General features: G+C 47.0%; 1 protein-coding gene and 1 long non-coding RNA gene across 6 annotated transcripts in view; one reads left to right on the forward strand and one right to left on the reverse strand.

Annotated features, from left to right (window-relative positions):
- The window catches only part of RPTOR (regulatory associated protein of MTOR complex 1), a 333,077-nt gene that overhangs the window by 56,583 nt on the left and 258,392 nt on the right, over positions 1 to 18,102 (forward strand). For all 4 annotated transcript variants that reach the window (XM_072781924.1, XM_072781925.1, XM_072781923.1 and 1 more), the window contains exon 2: positions 14,898 to 15,000. In XM_072781924.1, the coding sequence (XP_072638025.1) occupies positions 14,898 to 15,000 (103 nt within the window). The remainder of the gene's footprint in view (positions 1 to 14,897; positions 15,001 to 18,102) is intronic.
- On the reverse strand, positions 8,454 to 17,739 carry LOC140607282 (uncharacterized). 2 transcript variants are annotated; one of them, XR_012009390.1, is made up of 4 exons: positions 17,588 to 17,739; positions 11,295 to 11,441; positions 11,136 to 11,207; positions 8,454 to 8,736 (listed from the first exon to the last, which is right to left on the reverse strand). It is a non-coding gene; the product is annotated as an uncharacterized lncRNA (long non-coding RNA). The 2 variants fall into 2 exon arrangements; XR_012009391.1 differs by having other exon boundaries at positions 8,454 to 10,577.

An 18,102-nucleotide genomic window follows, 5' to 3' on the forward strand; every position in this document is an offset into this window, starting at 1 on the left:
GAGCAAGTGGTGGAGCGAAGGATGTTCCAGGCGAAGAAAGGCTGGAGCACGCGAGGGCGTCAGCAGCCTTGGGGATTGTGAGCAGGGCCTGCGTACAGGTGCGCGGGTAGCCGGCACAGGAGGCAGAGCCACGTCTCGCAGGCTCAGGACCTCTGCCAGGGTGCCTCGGGGGGATGGCCCGGCTCGCCTGGACGGTCCGCTTAAGAGGCACAGACAGACGGAAGAGGCCAGGTAGGAGGGGAGCAGTTGAGAATGTGCTGCTGTGGTGAAGGACGCCGAGCAGAGGCCTGGACTATGGCAGTGAACCAGGGCGATGGAGAACGTGCAGAGTGGACGTCAGTTTGGTTGTCACACACCAGGACGTGGGATGAAGTCTCCAGGCTTTACAGCTGAGTGATTGGCAGTGCCTTTCAGTGACACAGGGGATGAGGCATGTGGGACAGATTTGGGATGGGTGAGAAGCAGGGGACGGTGACTGAAAGAGAAAAAGAGGGAGAGGGAGAGAGGAAGAGAGAGAGGCCAAGAGGGTAAACCACAGGAGAAAACTTCAAGGGGGAGGTGGCCTCTCCCTCCTCCTCATCCCCTCCTCCTCCTCCTCAGGCTCCCCCCATGTATCTGTTCAGTGTTACTACGTTCATTATACAGTCAGCTAAGCAAAATGTAAAACATTTCCTATTCTGGGTATGTGCAGCAAAAGCTCAATTATACAACATAATGATGATATAGACGGAAAACATTTCTGAATTTTGTTCATGTAACGTATAATGTTCCCATTGTTGTCAATTACGATTGCTCATTAAAGTGAGCAAGTGTTTTTGTTGTTGTTCATAAGAAGGGTTCAGTGGGCTTCATCTACTTGACTAGTAATTATAACCCGAGGAGCCTGTAATGCTGCCTGCCCTCAGGGTGGCGTGGTCAGATAATGGCGGGGTGGGATCTGATTCCTGGGTTTGCTGTGGAGGGGGCAGCCGGTGGTGGTCTCAGGGCTGCACTCCTGGGTGGTTCTTGTTGGTTAGTGGGAGGGGTGAGTGAGACGTGGGGTCACTGGGCCAGTGTCAGAAGCACCTAGAAGGAGCATCCTCTGTCCCTGATATAGAGGAGGCCAGAGGAAGTGTGGCCTTTCCTGACATGTTAGAGTTCACCCCTGAAGGAAAACCCAGAAAGTTCTCCAGCACAGCCTTAGTTCTGGACTGAAGGTGCCATCTGCCTCATATCAGTTTAGCAAGAATGGCAGAAAGCATGCAACAGCACCCTTGCTCTTCTTCTAGAATTTTGGAGTGGCACAGACATATGCACCGTGTGGGCCTTGTAATGGTTTCCAGAATTTATCCTTTCATGGAAACTGAAATAATTTACCTGGAAGCTAGTTTGAAGCAACAGAATTTTTTTTTTTTTTTTTTTAAACAGAATGTATTTTTGCTGGTGTTCTTGTTGGGATCAGTTTTGTTTTCTTAACGAGGTGGCCTCCATTCTGTTTGTAGAAGCCCTCATTCAGCTAGGACAGTCAGAAGTAGGGGGTGATGCACAACGTTGTATCTTCCACTTAGATCCAGGGTTGTTCACAGTTTGCCCTATTGGCTCTTTTCCTCCCCTTGTGTTTTTGAGTCATCTGAACTCAGAACACCTGTGGGCACATGCCCTCCTGCCTGACCCCGACCCTGAGGTCACTCCCTCGAGTCAGCTCTGCATCCTCATTGCCGTCTCATGCCTCATCTGTGCCCACATCTGCCCGGGTGTTTCACGACATCTCTCATAGCGGTTTTGAAAGCCAAGTTCTGTTATAGTGGTTTATGGTTCTTTCGTCTTTTCCAAATTGAGAACCTTTTTTTTTTTTTTAAACGTTGACCTTTTTTTTAAATTTTATTTTTTAATTTTTATTTATTTATGATAGTCACAGAGAGAGAGACAGAGAGAGAGAGAGAGAGAGGCAGAGAGACACAGGCAGAGGGAGAAGCAGGCTCCATGCAGAGCCTGATGTGGGATTCAATCCCGGGTCTCCAGGATCACGCCCTGGGCCAAAGGCAGGCGCCAACCTGCCGCACCACCCAGGGATTCCCCACAATGTTGACTTTTTGAAGAAGGGGTCCAACTGGTTGTACAGTTATGTTCAGGTTCAGGCTTTTGGGCTAGAATGCCAGTGTGTTGGTGATGGCTCCACATTGTGTTCGTGAATCTGCTTATAACTGAGTACACCATCCTCTTCTCTATCATTTAAAATTGGACGGGCTTTTTATAGGAGTCTTAATTTTACTCTCATCACATTTAATCGATTGTCTAGTTATGAAATTCTAGGTTGGAAATCTGCTTTGCTTTCTTTCCGTTTGAGATCTCTGAAGCCATTCTGATTCCTAATTTTCTCTTTGTGACTGATTTTTTTTTTTCTTTGAAGTTTGTATCTTGTGATGATAGGAGTACTTTTCTTTGAACTTTTAATTTGATTTGAAAATCATTGTCAAAGATGTAAGGCCATAAAATTGTGGGTGGAAATTTTAAGGGCAAAATAATATATATTAGTGCATGAGTGTATTTATAAAAAGAACCAAAAGTACCTGAAATGTCATAGCTCAGAAGCGTCACAACAGCTTCCCAGAGCCAGGGATCCCCCGTGCAGCCCATTCCTGTAGGTGAAGCACACCCCCTCAGCATGGCAGGTGTACCCTCCCGGCCCCACTCCTCCTGGAGAGCCCAGCCATCCTCCACCTCTGCTGTTGTGACCTGTGCTGCCTGGCACTGCTTGCTGGCCTGCAAATTCTCTCTTCAGACCTAGGTTGAGTGTCACTCTTTTGCAAAGCTGTCTCCCTTCATGTCAGATAGGGTGAGTTCTAAGCCCTTCCTGTCACATCCTCTGAACCCATGACTACCTCCCATGCTGCAGGCATTTGAGGAAGACATTTGAAATGAATACTTAGACCCCTACCTCTCATGCCTTCCTTTTTTTTTTTTTTTTTTTTTATGCCTTCCTTTTTATGCTTACAGTTAATGTGCAATAGCATTTATGTATGGACACTTACAGGAAAAACACCTTGGATTCGGGAAATTCTCTCTGGTTTCAGTGGGAAGCGTTATTGAAGTGGCATTAAGATTTCAGCTGGGTCCTGCATTCTGTGTCGGTGCCTGTGCAGATGATGAGCTATCCATCCCCACGCTGTCTCCGTCCCCAGGGCTGGCTATAGCAGGTGGATTTCCTGTCTCAGGACTTGAGAAGAATATCGACTTTCTTCCTGGTATTTGTGGAGAGCCCCCAAAGATACCGCTGGAGTAGTGTGTGTGTGGGAGGGTCCTTGATGTCCTTGATTGTCATCTAGCTTCTGAAAAAGCAGACACTCTCTCTCTCCCCCACATTTAGTCAGGACCTTGCTCTGGTCGGCAAGGGCCCCAAGGCCTAGAGCTTCAAAGGTGACCAGGTGAGGTGGACTTGCCCACAGTCCAGAGCGGGCCCCCCCCCCCCCCCTCCCCATGAATAAGTGCTCCCTGAGCTTGGTGCTGTGGTCTGAGAGGCCTGGTTGGTCGGTGGGGGGGGGGGGGGGGGGGGGGGAGACACAGCAAGGTGACAGTGAAGTGGCCTCCCTGGGGAAGGTTCAGAGGACTTGCTGTGATTCATGTTTGAAATGTTCCCTGAAAGGAGTGTCATTCACTTTTGAAATTGGTTTTGCTTTTTGTTTTTTTTAAAGGAAAAATAGTCAATCTAAGTGTTTTTGAGGTTCCACTTGGATTTTTCTTTAAAATTTTTAAGAGGAGAGTTTTTGCCATTAGCACTCACCTAGCTTGTTTTCTTTCCTTGTCTTTCAAATCATAAGTTTTGTTGGGATTGTCGGTGATTTTTATGGCTCCTTCTGGACTGATCCTTGAGCTTGGTTGGTAGCAGAAAACCCACCAAATTTGTAGACCTGGGTTTTTAGGTGAGGTTTGGCTTTGTCCATGCATGGTGCCATGGTGGCGAGATGTGGCCGTTCTGCATTTGGGTACGTTGTGTGTTTTTGCAGCGGCTTCTGAGAGCAGAGCAGATGGAGAAGTTGAAGACAAAACATTTTGGGCAGAGTTGCAAGCGTGTCAAGCAGGAGTGTACGTAGTGAATGGCAGGCTGTAGGAGACACCTCACTGCTCAGATCCTAACTCCTGCTTTGAAGCAGCGGGTGAAGATGTGGCCCTGCTCGCCCGTGATTTTGAATTCCGGGCCTGGCTATAGACCTGGGCTTGCTTTCAGCTGGCTTAGCAGCCAACAGCCCCGAGGAAGCTCGTGGTTTGTCACCTTCACCTGCGGGACTTTGAGAGAAGTTGAAATGTTGATATTTATTACTTCATGTTTATGATTCTTTACACCTGTGGCCCTATCCTGTGGTCATTTCTCACTTAGAATTCTTAGGAATAATTGGGTCATGGGGGGGCGTTCTGATGTTATTTTATGAAGGTGAGGCTTGCTAAGCCTTTGTCCCTTAGTCGGTGCCAGGGGGAGCCACTGGCCGCCTGCTGTAGGTGCCCTGCTGTGCAGCTTCTCCCTCCCCAGCACTGTCCTCCGTTCCTGCTCCAGTGCGCTGCAGGCTGGCTGTGGCTCTTGTTCCATCGTCCAGAAGTAAGGAGATGCCAGCACCAATTTTAGATCCAAAATACTGTGAGATCAAGGTGCCTCCTTGGGTAGCTTCAGACAGTGTCCAGGGTCTGGGAAGATTCTTGATGGTGGTAGTTCATTGATGGCTCACTTGTGACCTTTTGTTCCCTTCTTGTCTCCCTTAGAAGTGGTCAGCTAGTTTGCTTGAGGTCAAGGTCCCACTTGGGATAACGGCATCTTGGCAAATCTGGGTGTCCTCAGTTCCCACACATCCCAGGTATGATGACCCCCAAGCAGGTGATTATTACAAGATGCTTATTTCCTTAACTCCAGTGATGGTTCAGCTGTAGAGCCTCAGGGTTCTTAGTTACAGCCGTCAGAATCCATGCAAGGTGAAGCAGAAAAGGAATTTGTTGTTGGATCTCTAGGAGGACTCAGAGCCAGATCCTGAAGTTATGAAGACCCCAGAGGGGCTGAACAGCTGGGACGTTGGGAGGCACCTTCTACTGCCACCCTCAAGATGTGCCCCTGCCATGTGGCTCCCGGTGGAGGGGTAGGTTGGCATAGCTGGAGGAGTGTAAGCCACAAGCAAGCCCCTTCACTGCAAGAGTCCAACTCACATTTGCTTTATTTTCTCCCTTGGGAAGGTAACACCCATAGTGTAGGAAGTTGCCAAGATGTCTGCTGCATTCTTTCCCTGTGGGAGCATCTGGGTGTCAGTGTGCAGACCTCGATGGGCCTGTGCCTTTCGTTGCTCACAGCCTGTAGCTGCACATGCTATCAACTGTTCTCTCTGAGGTAGAAGTTTTTTTTTTTCTTTTTGGTTCTTGTCCCTTTGCACACTTGCCACACCTTGTGCAGGCCTTCCTCTTTTACCACACCAGACCTCCCTTCCTTTCCATGGTCAGGAGGAGTTCCTGGGAGCCCCCTAAGCTGTGCTGTGCCTCACAGCTTTCATGGGGCTGTGACCCCCTGCAGGGCCCCATGGTCCACCATGCTCTCCACGTGGAGCTGCGGGACCTGTGAGAGCTGCTTCATCAGGTATGTCGGCCCAACAGGACGCGGGATGGGAGCAGAAGGAAATAGCCCCACTTCGCATGCTTGGATTTTGGCACTGTGAAATGCCTGTTATCAGGGTGTTCAGCCACCTCAGGTGTATGTCTTCAGCCAGCATGGGAGCTCTGTGTAGTTTTGTTTGCCTTGGGATTGTTTTTATGAAATGTGTGTCCCAGGTATCATACTGCTGGATAATGAAGAGTGGAAGAAAAGTTAGTCCTGAACGAATGACTTGCTCCCATGGTGATGATGCTGATTCTAATTTACATTAGGATTGGAAAAGCAATGACCCAGTGTCTTATCAAATAAAAGAACTCTCTAAATAGACTTGAAATCAATCCATTTATTGAAGGAAAATCTCATTCCCAAGAAAGAAATTTTAGCAGTGGGCTTTATCGTGTGCTCTAACCTGGGAAGGAGTAGAGGAAAGAGAGATGGGAGCCCTTTGCTGTACTTGCTTTGCCAGGAGCAGGTATTTCTGGATCACGAGGCCATATTCGGTGTGGTTGGAATGCTTGGGACTGAGAACGGGGCTCTCTTTGTGAGCATGCTCACTGTGGCCTACATTACATTTCCTCTCACGATCCCAGAGCGCTCGTTGCCTTGGATACTAGTCTAAGCTTCAGCTAGCCCAACAAGCTGTTTTCTCTTTCTTCAGAATGTAATAAAAATTACACACACACACACACACACACGCATGCACACGTGCACACACACAAGAAATCCTTGGCTATTGTAATAATAGCTGACTTTCCCCTTTGCTTCTAGAAATAACTTGTTTATGGTGGAGAATTTGGAAATACACAGAAGGGCCAGATACAAAGAAGAGAGGAATCGTCCACACTTTCCACTCCTCAGAGATGGAAACCACTTGTGACAACTTGTTTTTTATTCTGCGTCCTCTGCATGTATGTGTTTACACACTTGGAATAATAATTACGTGGATGTGGTTTTGCACCTTCCTCTTTTCACTCATGTTATGTTTGGGTGCCTCCCCTGCCACTTACCAGTCCTTGAAAATACATCCTTTTTAAATAGCTTTGTTGAGATATAATTCACACACTACAGAGTTTACCCATTTACCAGTGGAGCCCACCAACAGACTTGTGAAACCTGAAAATATGTTTGTTTTTTTAAAGATTTATTTATTTTTAAAGAGGGGGAGGGTCTAGGGAGAGAAAAATCTTAAGCCGGCTCCCTGCTGAGCTTGGAGCCCGATGTGGGACTCCATCTCAGAACCCTGAGATCATGATCTGAGCCAAAACCAAGAGTTGGAAGCTTAACTGAGCCAGCCAGGCACCCCTGAAAATATGTTTTTAAAGGCACTATAATGTTCCATCATGTAACAGATGGCATCATTTAATATATGCCATTTAATTATGCCCTTTGAGCCTGACCCGTAGGCTTCCATAGTATTTGAGTTTAGCATATTTAGAGTTTATATTGTTGAACTATTTAGAATTAATTTGTGAGCATATATATTTTCACATTATCCCTCTGTGACAAGGTATTTTTATTTTCAGTTGTTAGATAAGGATACTGGTAATTAAATTTCTTTTTTTAAACTTTCACCCAATACGGTATTAGAAGAAAAGGCAAAAAAGTCATTCTTGCCCCTCTCTCAGCTCTCTAGTGTGAGAAGGTGGCTTCTCAGAGGTGGGGGGGGGGGGCGTGTCGCTGACAGACACCCCTGCCCCCATGCTCAGGTTGGTGGAGGTGGCACCAACAAGACGACTTGTTTCACGAAGGGATCATAAAGAGATTCAGTATAGAGCTCTTTCAGGAAGGGATTTCTTTAGTTTGTCTAAGGCAGTTGTGATCTCTATAATAAACCTATTTTGTGTGCAGCTCTTTAATTTGATTTTCCGAGACCTGAATTTCTCAAGGGCCTGTGATGTGGGAAGTGAGCGTGCCGGGCAGTCAGGAGGGGGTCGGAGAGGTGGGAAAGGAGCGCTCTGGCACACACGGTCCAGAACGAGACTTTCTGATTTTTCCATGTTGGAAAATTACCCGTTGTCTCTTCCCTTTCATTAGCCTGCCTTATAGGAGTGGAGGCAGGTTTTAAATGCAGGGAACTATAGAGAGAATTTAGCCTCAAAAAAGAGAGCTGAAAGCTAAATTAGTTTTCTGGCTGAAGGTAGGGAACGGACTCATAAATTTAAGAACCTCGCTGGCTCGGGTTCCCGCTGAAATGAACAAAGGAATATGCAGATGGGGAATCGCCAGGTTCCTGGGCGGCTGGCGATGAGGATATTGTGTTGTGTTGCAGGTTTGGGGCACAGAAATTCCATTTGATGTGCTTCTTGCTAGGTTTTGCTGTTCACTTCTTTCTAGCAGGCTTTGGGGGTGGGAGTTAGGAGGCAAACCTGTTTTCCTTTTTTCGACTTGCCCCCCCCCCCCCCCCCCCCCCCCCCCCCCCCCCCCCCCCCCCCGTGGTGTACTTGCTCTGTTTGCTCTGTGTTCTACTTTCTGACTTCCTTTATAAATTATGCATTTGTGTACTCAAAGTTTTTGCTTGATGCTCTGAATCTTAACGAGCACTGCTGGGAATTGGGTGGCTTTGCCTCAGCCAGGCGGGGGATAGTGGATGTTGTGGCAAACCCCAGCCTCGCTTCCTGTTTATTTTCCTTTACGCACGCTTGTGTTTGTCGGGAAGGATGAGTGAGCCAGGCTCTCAGTATGGGGAGCGGGAAGCCGTGATTGGCCAGTTTAACACATATGTACTTTCTCCATTCTGCACATCGGCTTGGGTGTCATTGTGTGTAAGCCTGTGAATTTATATTCAGATTTGATTGTACCACTTGATCAACTGTATCTTTTAAAGTATATATGGTTTATCAAATCAGTTAAGTAGGAGGAAACAAAGGCATCCCTTGTGATTTTATTTCAAATTCTTTGCGTGGTGACAGGCATTAATGTATTTTTAATCAGTGAGGTGACACACACTTGGGGATACAGGGGTTTTCAAGTCGGGGTGGCGATTGGGTCCGCAGGTGCTCGTCTGCAGTTCTGAAGGTAGCCAGCTCTGAACACTGGAGAGGTTTTCACAGCTCGACTACAGCAAAGCGGATGTGACCTGGGCTGAGGCTGTTGCTAGTCTTTATTCCCTGAAGAGTGGATATTTGTGCATTTCACTGTGGAAATTTTAATAGTTTTCAATACTGGCTGTTGTTGCAGAAAGACGCTTTTGGGTGTATGCTGTGAGATTTGAGTTACGTACCATACTATCCTTTTGTAAGTCTGAAACACTTTGAATTTCGAAACACACCTGGTGCCAGAGGATGGTATGACAGGACCCTGGCCAGACTTTTCAGCAGTGCCCGGCCCTCCTGCTGGACTGTCCCCCGCCGCTCCCACTCATGTCCAAGCTGTGGTTGAGGCCATTGGGCTGGGCTCAGAGCCTTAAGGCAGAATGCTCCGTGCCGCCCGTAGGGATGCTGCTGGAGAGCCCTGGTCTGGAGCCAGAGCTCGGGATTGGAGAAGTCCTCAGGCCCTGAGCAGTCATCCATACCCACTCACCTTAAGGGTTGGAGCATTGTTCAGGAGTGATTGGAATTGACTGACAAGTCCAAGGTCACATGTTTTTAATGATCACTTAATGTTTGATAGCTTCTCAAAATGATACTCTTTTCAAATTCAGAATTAACCTCTGGGGATAGAACTATCCTCTTCAATTATATTGCACTGGAGAACAAATGTTTTGAAGTCTAAAATGGTTATTTTATATACTCTTACGCAGTTTCTGGCACATTAAATTTCATAGCCCTTAAATTCTCTTAATGCTGTAACTGTGTTATTAAAAGACATTAATCTGGAATTTTTGGAGTGAAAAATGAAAATAAAATACCAAAAAGGCACTTTGGGGTATAGCTTAGAATTTAAAACTTACCACATTTGGAATCAGGCCAACGCTATTAAAATTTGCAAGGGAACACAAGACACATTTGATTGGTTTAAGGATATTCACTGGTAATGTCTTTTGCCCACTGGTGGAATTAAATTGGTTAGGCCAGATACATTTTTCTAATCCACATGTCAATATATCCTGGAGACCTTTTTTGTTTTCTTAAAAAGGTGTAACTCAGGTTGTAGGAACAGTGTATATTGTATGAGCAAGGGCTAATCAGATGACCTCCTTCAGTGTCTTCACCAATACAATGGAGCTAATATCACACTGAGGGCCGTGCCCTCCTGTTGCTCACTTGGAAAGCGATGAAGCCTGTGCTTGGTGACAGGCATGGGGTCCTGGGGCTCTTTAGTGTTTCGAGGGACTAAACTGTGATCGTTGGGCTTCCATTTATATTTCTAAGCACTTGGGAGAGCTTCAGACATAATAACTTTATAATTAAATCAGAGATAATTTGACTGAGAATTGTGTTTTTAAGCCAATTAAGTGTGGTCATAGAGGTTGAGGGAATGTAATGTGTTTGGAGCATTGGTTGAGGAGGGAGAGGTGGGACCATGATTGGAGCTGCTGGGTACTGTGCGGACACCTTGCCCCATCCCTGCCGCATCCCTGCCACATCCCTGCCGCATCCCTGCCACATCCCTGCCCCATCCCTGCCACATCCCTGCCCCATCCCTGCCACATCCTGTACCACCTCCCTCACCCCAGGGAGGGTTAGAAGAAAAAGCAGGTATGCTAGAAAAGCAGGTGGGGATGTGAGCATCTGGGTCAGGACCCTTTAGGAAAGGATTAGAATGGCCAGAGAGCTCATGTTGCTTGACCTCCTGCCTGTTTGGGGGTGAGCTTGAGTAAGTGGAGGTGGCTCTTGCTCAGAAATGTCAGATGTGGGATCCCTGGGTGGTGCAGCGGTTTGGCGCCTGCCTTGGCCCAGGGCGCGATCCTGGAGACCCGGGATCGAATCCCACGTCGGGCTCCCTGCATGGAGCCTGCTCCTCCCTCTGCCTGTGTCTCTGCCTCTCTCTCTCTCTCTCTCTGTGTGTGTGACTATCATGAATAAATAAATAAAATCTTTAAAAGAAAAAAAAGAAAAAAAAAGAAAAAAAAAAAGAAACGTCAGATGTGACCGAGCATAAGGCCTGCCCTGAGTCCCTGAGGCACAAGGGGGAGCGTGGGGGCTCACTGAGCACGTGTTCCCCGAGGAGTGGCTCTCCCCCCGTCCTCTCTGGGCACGGGGCTGGCTGCGGGGATGCCCTCTGTGCAGAGGCGCCGGCCAGACCTGAAGCCCAAGGGGTCAGCATTCCTTAAATTAGCCCGCTGAGTGTCACTCCCTCAGCTGGACTTTGTGAAAGGAACCTGATGGTTTAGGAGCATGTCCCCTCGCAGATTGAGGACAGGGTCAGACTACAGAGACCCGTTGTACTTTGGCAGGGGCAGGCAATCCTTTTGAAAATGCGACCAGATCCCTAGAGATAGATGGTTTTCTCCAGGGGGCTTCCCACATCGGGCTCAGGGATGAGCCAGGCGGCTTGGAGCTCGCTCAGGAGGGTGACCTAGGTACCCGGTGTCAGAGCAAAGGAGAACCCCTTGCTTTAAAAATGTCATGGGACAGCTATTAGTATTACTCACCAAAGGAAGGCCACCGAGATGTTTCCATGGAACTTCTAGTTTGAAGCAGCTTCTCCTGCAAGACTGAGTTTGCTGTAAGATAATTGATCAACTGTATGGGATTATTGATACTGGTCACTTAAATATTGGAAAATGACTAAGAAAAACAATAACTATTACCATTTTCTGATTGATTTTCTGCCCTGTCTCCTGACGATAAAGGGACCATTTGTTTTTTATGGTTCATAACTAGGAGATGCTGGCACACGTCTGCAGGAAGACACTGTTCTTCTCTTCGGTGTGTCTCTGGCAGCAGGCGTGCAGCTCCTGTAGAAAGTGATTTATCATTAATGACTGCTTTTTTTAAGACTAAATACTCTCCCCTCCCCACACTTTAAATTCTGTTTTGAACACAGGAATCCTTTCTTGATGTGATAAAGATTACACGAGTTTCCCCGCTATCCAAAAGCAGTATGTTCCTATGAAATCTTTCCTGAGAGAAATAATTACCATTAATTCATGTGGAAAAAAAAATGTTGAACATCCCCAGACCCCAAAAAATAACCTCTCTCAGGCTCTTCTGATACCTTAGGGACACATCTTGCTAGTGCTGCACACAGTAAATGGAGATAAAGCCCACACACTGACAGACACAGCTCAGAACCTGGGGGCTGGACTTGAGATGTCTCGGGTGGCCCCCAGGGAAGGAGCTCCGGGGTCCCCCGCTCCCAGCTCGGGGGGCACTGCCTCCACGCTGGCTACCTGCAGAACCAACTCTGCACGCCTTTCCACTTCTTGCCCTTTCTCGGAAAAGTAAAAATCCTCTTTGGATTTCTTTCGGTTATCGGAAACAGGTGCATCAGGACTTCCACTGGGAGATCTTCCATCACTGGGAAACGCGCTAACACGCACTTTGGGAAGGTGGGCGATATGTGTGTTCGCTGTCATCGCCCGCGCACCTCATGAGGAAACACTCATGACGGCTCATTAAAACCAGTGTGAGGATCGCCACTGCCACGTTCTGCACTCATTAGCAATACTATTTTGGAAGTTGTGGGCAATGCCTAAGACCTGAAACGGGAGAGGAATGAACCGTTGGAAAGGACAGGATGGACTCATTATTTGTACATGGTATCTTTGTCAACTCACAGGCCCTGTAGGGGACCACCAAGGAGCAGTGACATTTAATAAGGAGTTTAACATAGTGGCAGCAAAGGTGTCAGTGGCTACTGTAAGAAACACGATGGGAGAGTGCATGTGTAGAAGCACACTTCCCCCAAATATCCATGATGTGTTGAGGAATAATCCAAAAAGAAACGTGCAGGACTTCTTAGTGGAGAAAACGAAGAAAGGAGTACTGACAAAAATTAAAAGAAGACTCGAATAAATGGAGAAACATACTGTGTTCCTATATGGAAAAATCAAGTATTAGGAGGTTATCACTTGCCAAAATTAATCTATATGTTTAATATGCTTTTTTTGGTATTTTGGATCAATTTTTATTCATTTAACATTATAAGAATTTAAGTGTTATTCTGTTAGGAGAATATAATGGCGTGCTTAAACATTCCTTTATTCACTTAAAATTTAAGTCATTTCTACTTGCACTCAGAATAAAAAATGCTGTGAAGGAAATCTTTATACATACAGACTTCCCCTTTATTATTTTTGGGGTATTTTTCTCTGACAGATTCTCATAATGTGGAATTATCAGATCAAAGAAAATAATTTAAAATACTGAGTGTTATCAATATGCAGTTTAATGCAACTTTAGTCAAAGTCTCTATGGGATTAAAAAATTGAAGAACTGATTAATTTGGGAAAAAAAGAGATGAATATAAATATAGCTAAGTAAAAGCTTAAAAAAGATTGTGAGGAAGGAAACCTCCTCTCCCAAGCATTGTGAGATGTTGTAAAAATAAATGACTTAAATCAGCGTGGTGCCAGAAGTACTGGTTGATGGGATGATGGGATAAATTCAGTTAGCCTGAAGTAGGATCTGGTCTATCTGGAAATTTATATATGTTACAGGAGTCATACAAACTTGTTGAGTTTGGGGGAGATTATTTAGCAGGGAATTGGTGTGCGATTGGCTAGTTTTTTGAGACAGGAATTAATCCCCTTGTGTCATATACCACAGCAACCTCCAGGTAACTTGAAGGGTTACACGTAAAATATATCAAAACACCAGAAGAAATGCACGGGGCCCTTAGTGAGTACGGAGGGCCTGAGCTCTGCTGTGCGCCGGGAGTTGGCATCCACGTAGGTCCCCTCTCATCGTGGGTTGGGGAGCCTAGGTCCGAGAGCTCTGGCAGCGGGAGAGCACGGTGCGTGGCAGTGCTGTGCCTGCCGGGGTTTGGGGGCAAGCTCCCTGAGAAATGGCTGTCTGCACGGAAACCGCAAAGGTGAGTCTGAGTTGGTGGAGTGGGAGAGGCAGCCTTCCAGGCCGAGAGAGCTGTGGCTGGGAGGCCCCGAGGTCATGCCAAGTGGGCTGAGGACCTGGAGCCACTGAGGATGGGGCCGTGGCAGGCGTGTGGCGTGTTTAGCAGGAGTTGGGCTTTCAAGATTTTGATGCATGTTGAGCAGTTCAAACCTAAATCTTGAAGGTTCAGGACGGACGGAACAGGGCAGCGAGGAGATGTGTGTGAAGAGGTATGCTTCTGCTGCAGCATGGAGCCTGCCCTGGGGATGGGGCAGTGGGGGAGTGGCTGTATGGTCAGGAGCGGGGATAGCCAAGGGGACAGGCCCAGAAGGCATTTAGGAGACAGAATAAAACAGATGGGGCGAGGAGTCAGGGGTGGGCTCTGGCGTTCAGGAACAGGGGAAGGGTCCAGGCTGGTAACTCAGCCCAGAGTCCTCTCACCTGTTTGAAGTATATCCCCATCCCACCCCCTCCCCCCACTGAGATCTTTGTTTCTTTGATTTACTGATGTCTCCTCACCACCTAAAAATAGTGATCGGCACCTAGTAGATGCTCAGTAAATGTTTGAAGGATGAGCTCCAGGTTTCTGGCTTGAGCCGCTACGTAGATAGGACTGACATTCCCCATACTAGGTGGCTGGAGAAGGAACAGGTGTGCAGGAAGCTGTACCAGATGATAGAACCAAGGTTTTGTGCGTCAAGAAGCAGGAAATGAATCAGATGGTAAATGCCAGACTAGGGGAATCTTTGCAACAAATAATGTGGATGCAGTCTTGAGTATGTAAAGAGTACATGAAATCAATCAGAATTAGTCACCAATGCCGGTGTAGTGGTATATAGGCATGAATAGGAAATCCACAGAACATAAAATTTACAAACAGTGAATACACATTTGAAGAAATACCCAGTGTTACTAATACTGAAAGAATGGTAACTGAATCAATATGGCAGTTTTTCTCTCATCAAATCATTAATGACTTCAAATAATGAGAGTAGCATAACCTGGTCAGAGTGTAAGTTTGTACACAATTTTTGCAGAGGATTTTGGCAGAATGTAGCAAGTGCCTTAATATTTTTTAGTCAAATAATTCTGTTTCTGGAAATGTATCATAAAGGAAGCCTGTGGAAGCCTCCCTAACATGGACCTCTTCCCTTCTGTCCACTTTACTTCAAAACCCCTCCAGGAAGGAGGTTACTGGTGTGGCACCATGGGGGCGGCACAGGTACTGGGTGAATGGAAGCCAGTTGGAGAGGCCAGTGGTGGGGACAGGGCTTCGTGTGTTCTGGGGACATCTCTGAGCCTGGAAGAGTGTGTCAGTGGGATGCATATTGAAATGGTTGCTGTTTCTGTTGTGTTTCCAGATGAAGACGGTCAGTGTTGCCTTAGTTTTGTGCCTGAATGTCGGCGTGGACCCTCCAGATGTGGTGAAGACCACCCCCTGTGCACGTTTGGAGTGCTGGATCGGTAAGTGCGGCCCCTCCGTCCGTCATGGCCTCGTGGCTGTGGCCTGCAGCATCCCTGTATGCTCTGGGCTGGGCCAGGCTTGCCCCCCACTGACCAAGGCTGAGTCTGCTGGAGGCTGGCACTGGTTTTTGTGAATCTGAGAGTTTCGTTTCTGTTTGGACGTCTAGAACCTTTAAGTCATGATTTGTCCTGCACAGAGTGTTTCAAGGAAAATTAATAAGTAGTGATTATTGGATTATAGCATTTTCTTCTTTAAATTTGCATGTGATAGTAGTTCCGGGCTGTTTCCTGTGTGTGTTGCCAGGAGTCTTGGTTCTCCCTGAGGAAGGCATGCCCGGAGTGCCCAGTGCTTCCTGGTGCAGTGTTGAGACAGGTGGGGTGCACGACCTTCACTCGCTCTGCTCTCACCATTCAGCGTGATGTTTTTTCATCTGCTGACTGTTTTTGTCAAGAACCTGTGCCGAATCTTACAAAATGTGCTCTCAGCATCTATGATATAATCACCTGGCTTTTCCTTTTTAGTTTGTTGATAATAGTAGATCATGCTGAGTGAATTTTGGTTATTAAGCCAACCTTGAATGCCTGTAATAACCCCCACTTGTGTTATCTTTTTTTAATATATTGCTGGACTTGATGGCTATTATTTTGTTAAGAAATTTTTTCAGCGGTGTTTATGGGTGATTTGGGTTTGTGGTTGTCTTTTCTTGTAACATATTTGTTTGGTTTTGGTAGCAAGATAATGCTGCCCTCATTAAATGTGTTGAGAAACAGTCCCATCGTTTCTGTTTCATAGAAGAGTTGGTAGCGAGTTGGCTATTATTTCTTCTCTAAACTTTGGTATAATTTAACAGTGATGTGTGGGTTTTTCTTTGTTTCTGTCGTAGATTGTTTTTCTCTCTTTGATAAGATTGGGGGCAAAAGCACCCCCACTCCCGCAGCTTTCTCCATCCCTTGGCAAAAGCAGAAATTCCCTTCATCTACTTTAAATAACAAAAATTGCAAATGACAGATTTCCTCTGCTGTTTGAAGGCCAGCTTTGTGCTGCTTGGAGACCTCTGTTAGCAGACCTCTGTTAGCGCCTGTTTTTTACTAACTGAAAGAACCCCCAGAGGGTTTTTGCTGGCAGGAAGCCGTGATTGGCTTAGGAGAGGTGTTGGAGGAATGGTCTACTTTTGGATGGGGGGGGGGGGGAACGCCTATATTCTAGGCTGAATTGGAAACAGTGTTGTTTTTCCCACTTGGCTTGCCTGCCTCAGTGTCTCAGGGTCTTCGGGTGAGCGTCTCTGCTCGTCGCCTCCCCTCGTGCAGCCCAGGCCTCTCGGCCCCCACGGCCAAGTGACAGAGAAGCCGCCCCGTGGCTGATTTCCCTAGAGGCCCTCCTGGCCCTGTGCCACATCCTGGCGTCTCCGCCGGTGAAATTGACTTCTTATTAGCCACCGCCGACTGTTTCCACTTCATTTACCCCTTGTCCAAGCTGGATTTTACCAATCGTGTTCTATTTTCTCCCTCTTTAAGTACTCTTACATTAGGTTTTTAGAACAAGCCTTCTCAACCTGGATCCCAGCGTGTGCTCCTGGGGATGGGTGAACCCTCTGGCATTGTGTGGGTGGTGGTGTCTAACTATGGAACTGCACCTTCCAGGCGAGGATCCTTGGATTCTATTAGATTCTCTAGGCATTCTCCTGTACCCCTCCTCCCCCAAGGAATCACAAGAGCTCTCCTCCGTCCTCACACAGTCTCTAATGGGTGTTTATGGGACAATGTCAGTGAAAATGAAAGGAATTCCTTACTTCCTTCTTGCCATGAAAAATCCAGGAACTGAATAGATATTTTATATTGTGTTTTTAAAATTTCTCTGCAATTTAGGAATGTAATCTATTCTGTACTCATTTCAGTGGATTTTGAGTTCAGAAGGACATATACCTCTTCTAAGTTAAAAAATATGCATTTAGCTCCTATTTAAAAAGTTGAGTAGGGCTGGCCCTTCTGATTTCAACAGTATGGAATAAGAGAAAGAAGAATCCTGGAGATTTGATTTTGGCAAATTTGCAGTGGTATCTAGCAGTGCATATTCCAATTTTTATCTTGGAAAAAAAAAATCCCAAACTTGCTAGCACAGAGCTAAGCAGCGTTTTTCCTGCTTCACAGGAGAGTAAGCTCCTGTGGTGAAGCTCCATCACCAGTGAGTTACTGTGATTTCCACGGGCATAATCCCAGCGTGGCCATCACCGCCAGGGGTGAACGTGGGCACTCTGCCACCCCCATAAGCCTCAGACCACATCCAGGTGCACCACCTGTCCCAGGATGCCCTTGTGGCACAGGGACCTGGCTCCACATCGTGCCTTGCCCTGGATTTAGTTCCATCCAAACTGGACCAGGTCCTCAGGCTTTCCTTGACCCTTCTGACCCTGACACCCAGAGGATCACAGGCTCAGCTTAGAAGAACGCCCGATGTTTCCTCAGGATTAAATTTTGGTTGTATCTCTTTGACAGGAGTGTCACGGCAGAGATCTGCCTTCCTCCCACGACATGTGTCAGGTGGCACATGAGTAGATTTATCCCGTCACTGGTTATGCAACTTGCTTACCGCTTGATGAAGCAGGTGCTGCCGGACTCTCCGCTCTGAACGTCCCCTTTCCCCTTTGTAGGCAATGACGAGTTTTGGGAAGAGGTGCATCACTGCTAAGCGGGTATTCCTCATCAGACTTTGAGGGAATTTGCTGTGAGCTCGTGGATTTCTTTTTCATTCACTGGGTTACAATCCAGTGTTGTTGTTGCTTATTTTGATGCACTGCTTGTTTCCTGATTGGCAGCCTGCCCCATTCCCACTGGCTTATGTGGCCCTTGCTCTCTTCCTTCCAGCTTGTCCTTCCTGCCCCATCCCGGGCTGGGGCATCTAGATGAGAAACTGCGATCTGGGTGCCCGTGTTCTCGTGGGAACCGGGGTCCTATTGCTCCCCTCTCCTAGATGCATGTATGTGCATGTGTGTCTCCGTGTGCACACGGTCACGTCTGCACAGGTTAAGAACCGCCTCCCTTCCAACCCAACAGGATTTTTCCATGTTGGTGACTCCCTTTCCAACAGCCTTAATGTGGTTTCCA

This window comes from Canis lupus, chromosome 16, assembly GCF_048164855.1.
Source record: "Canis lupus baileyi chromosome 16, mCanLup2.hap1, whole genome shotgun sequence".
Classification (NCBI taxonomy): Eukaryota; Metazoa; Chordata; class Mammalia; order Carnivora; family Canidae; genus Canis; species Canis lupus.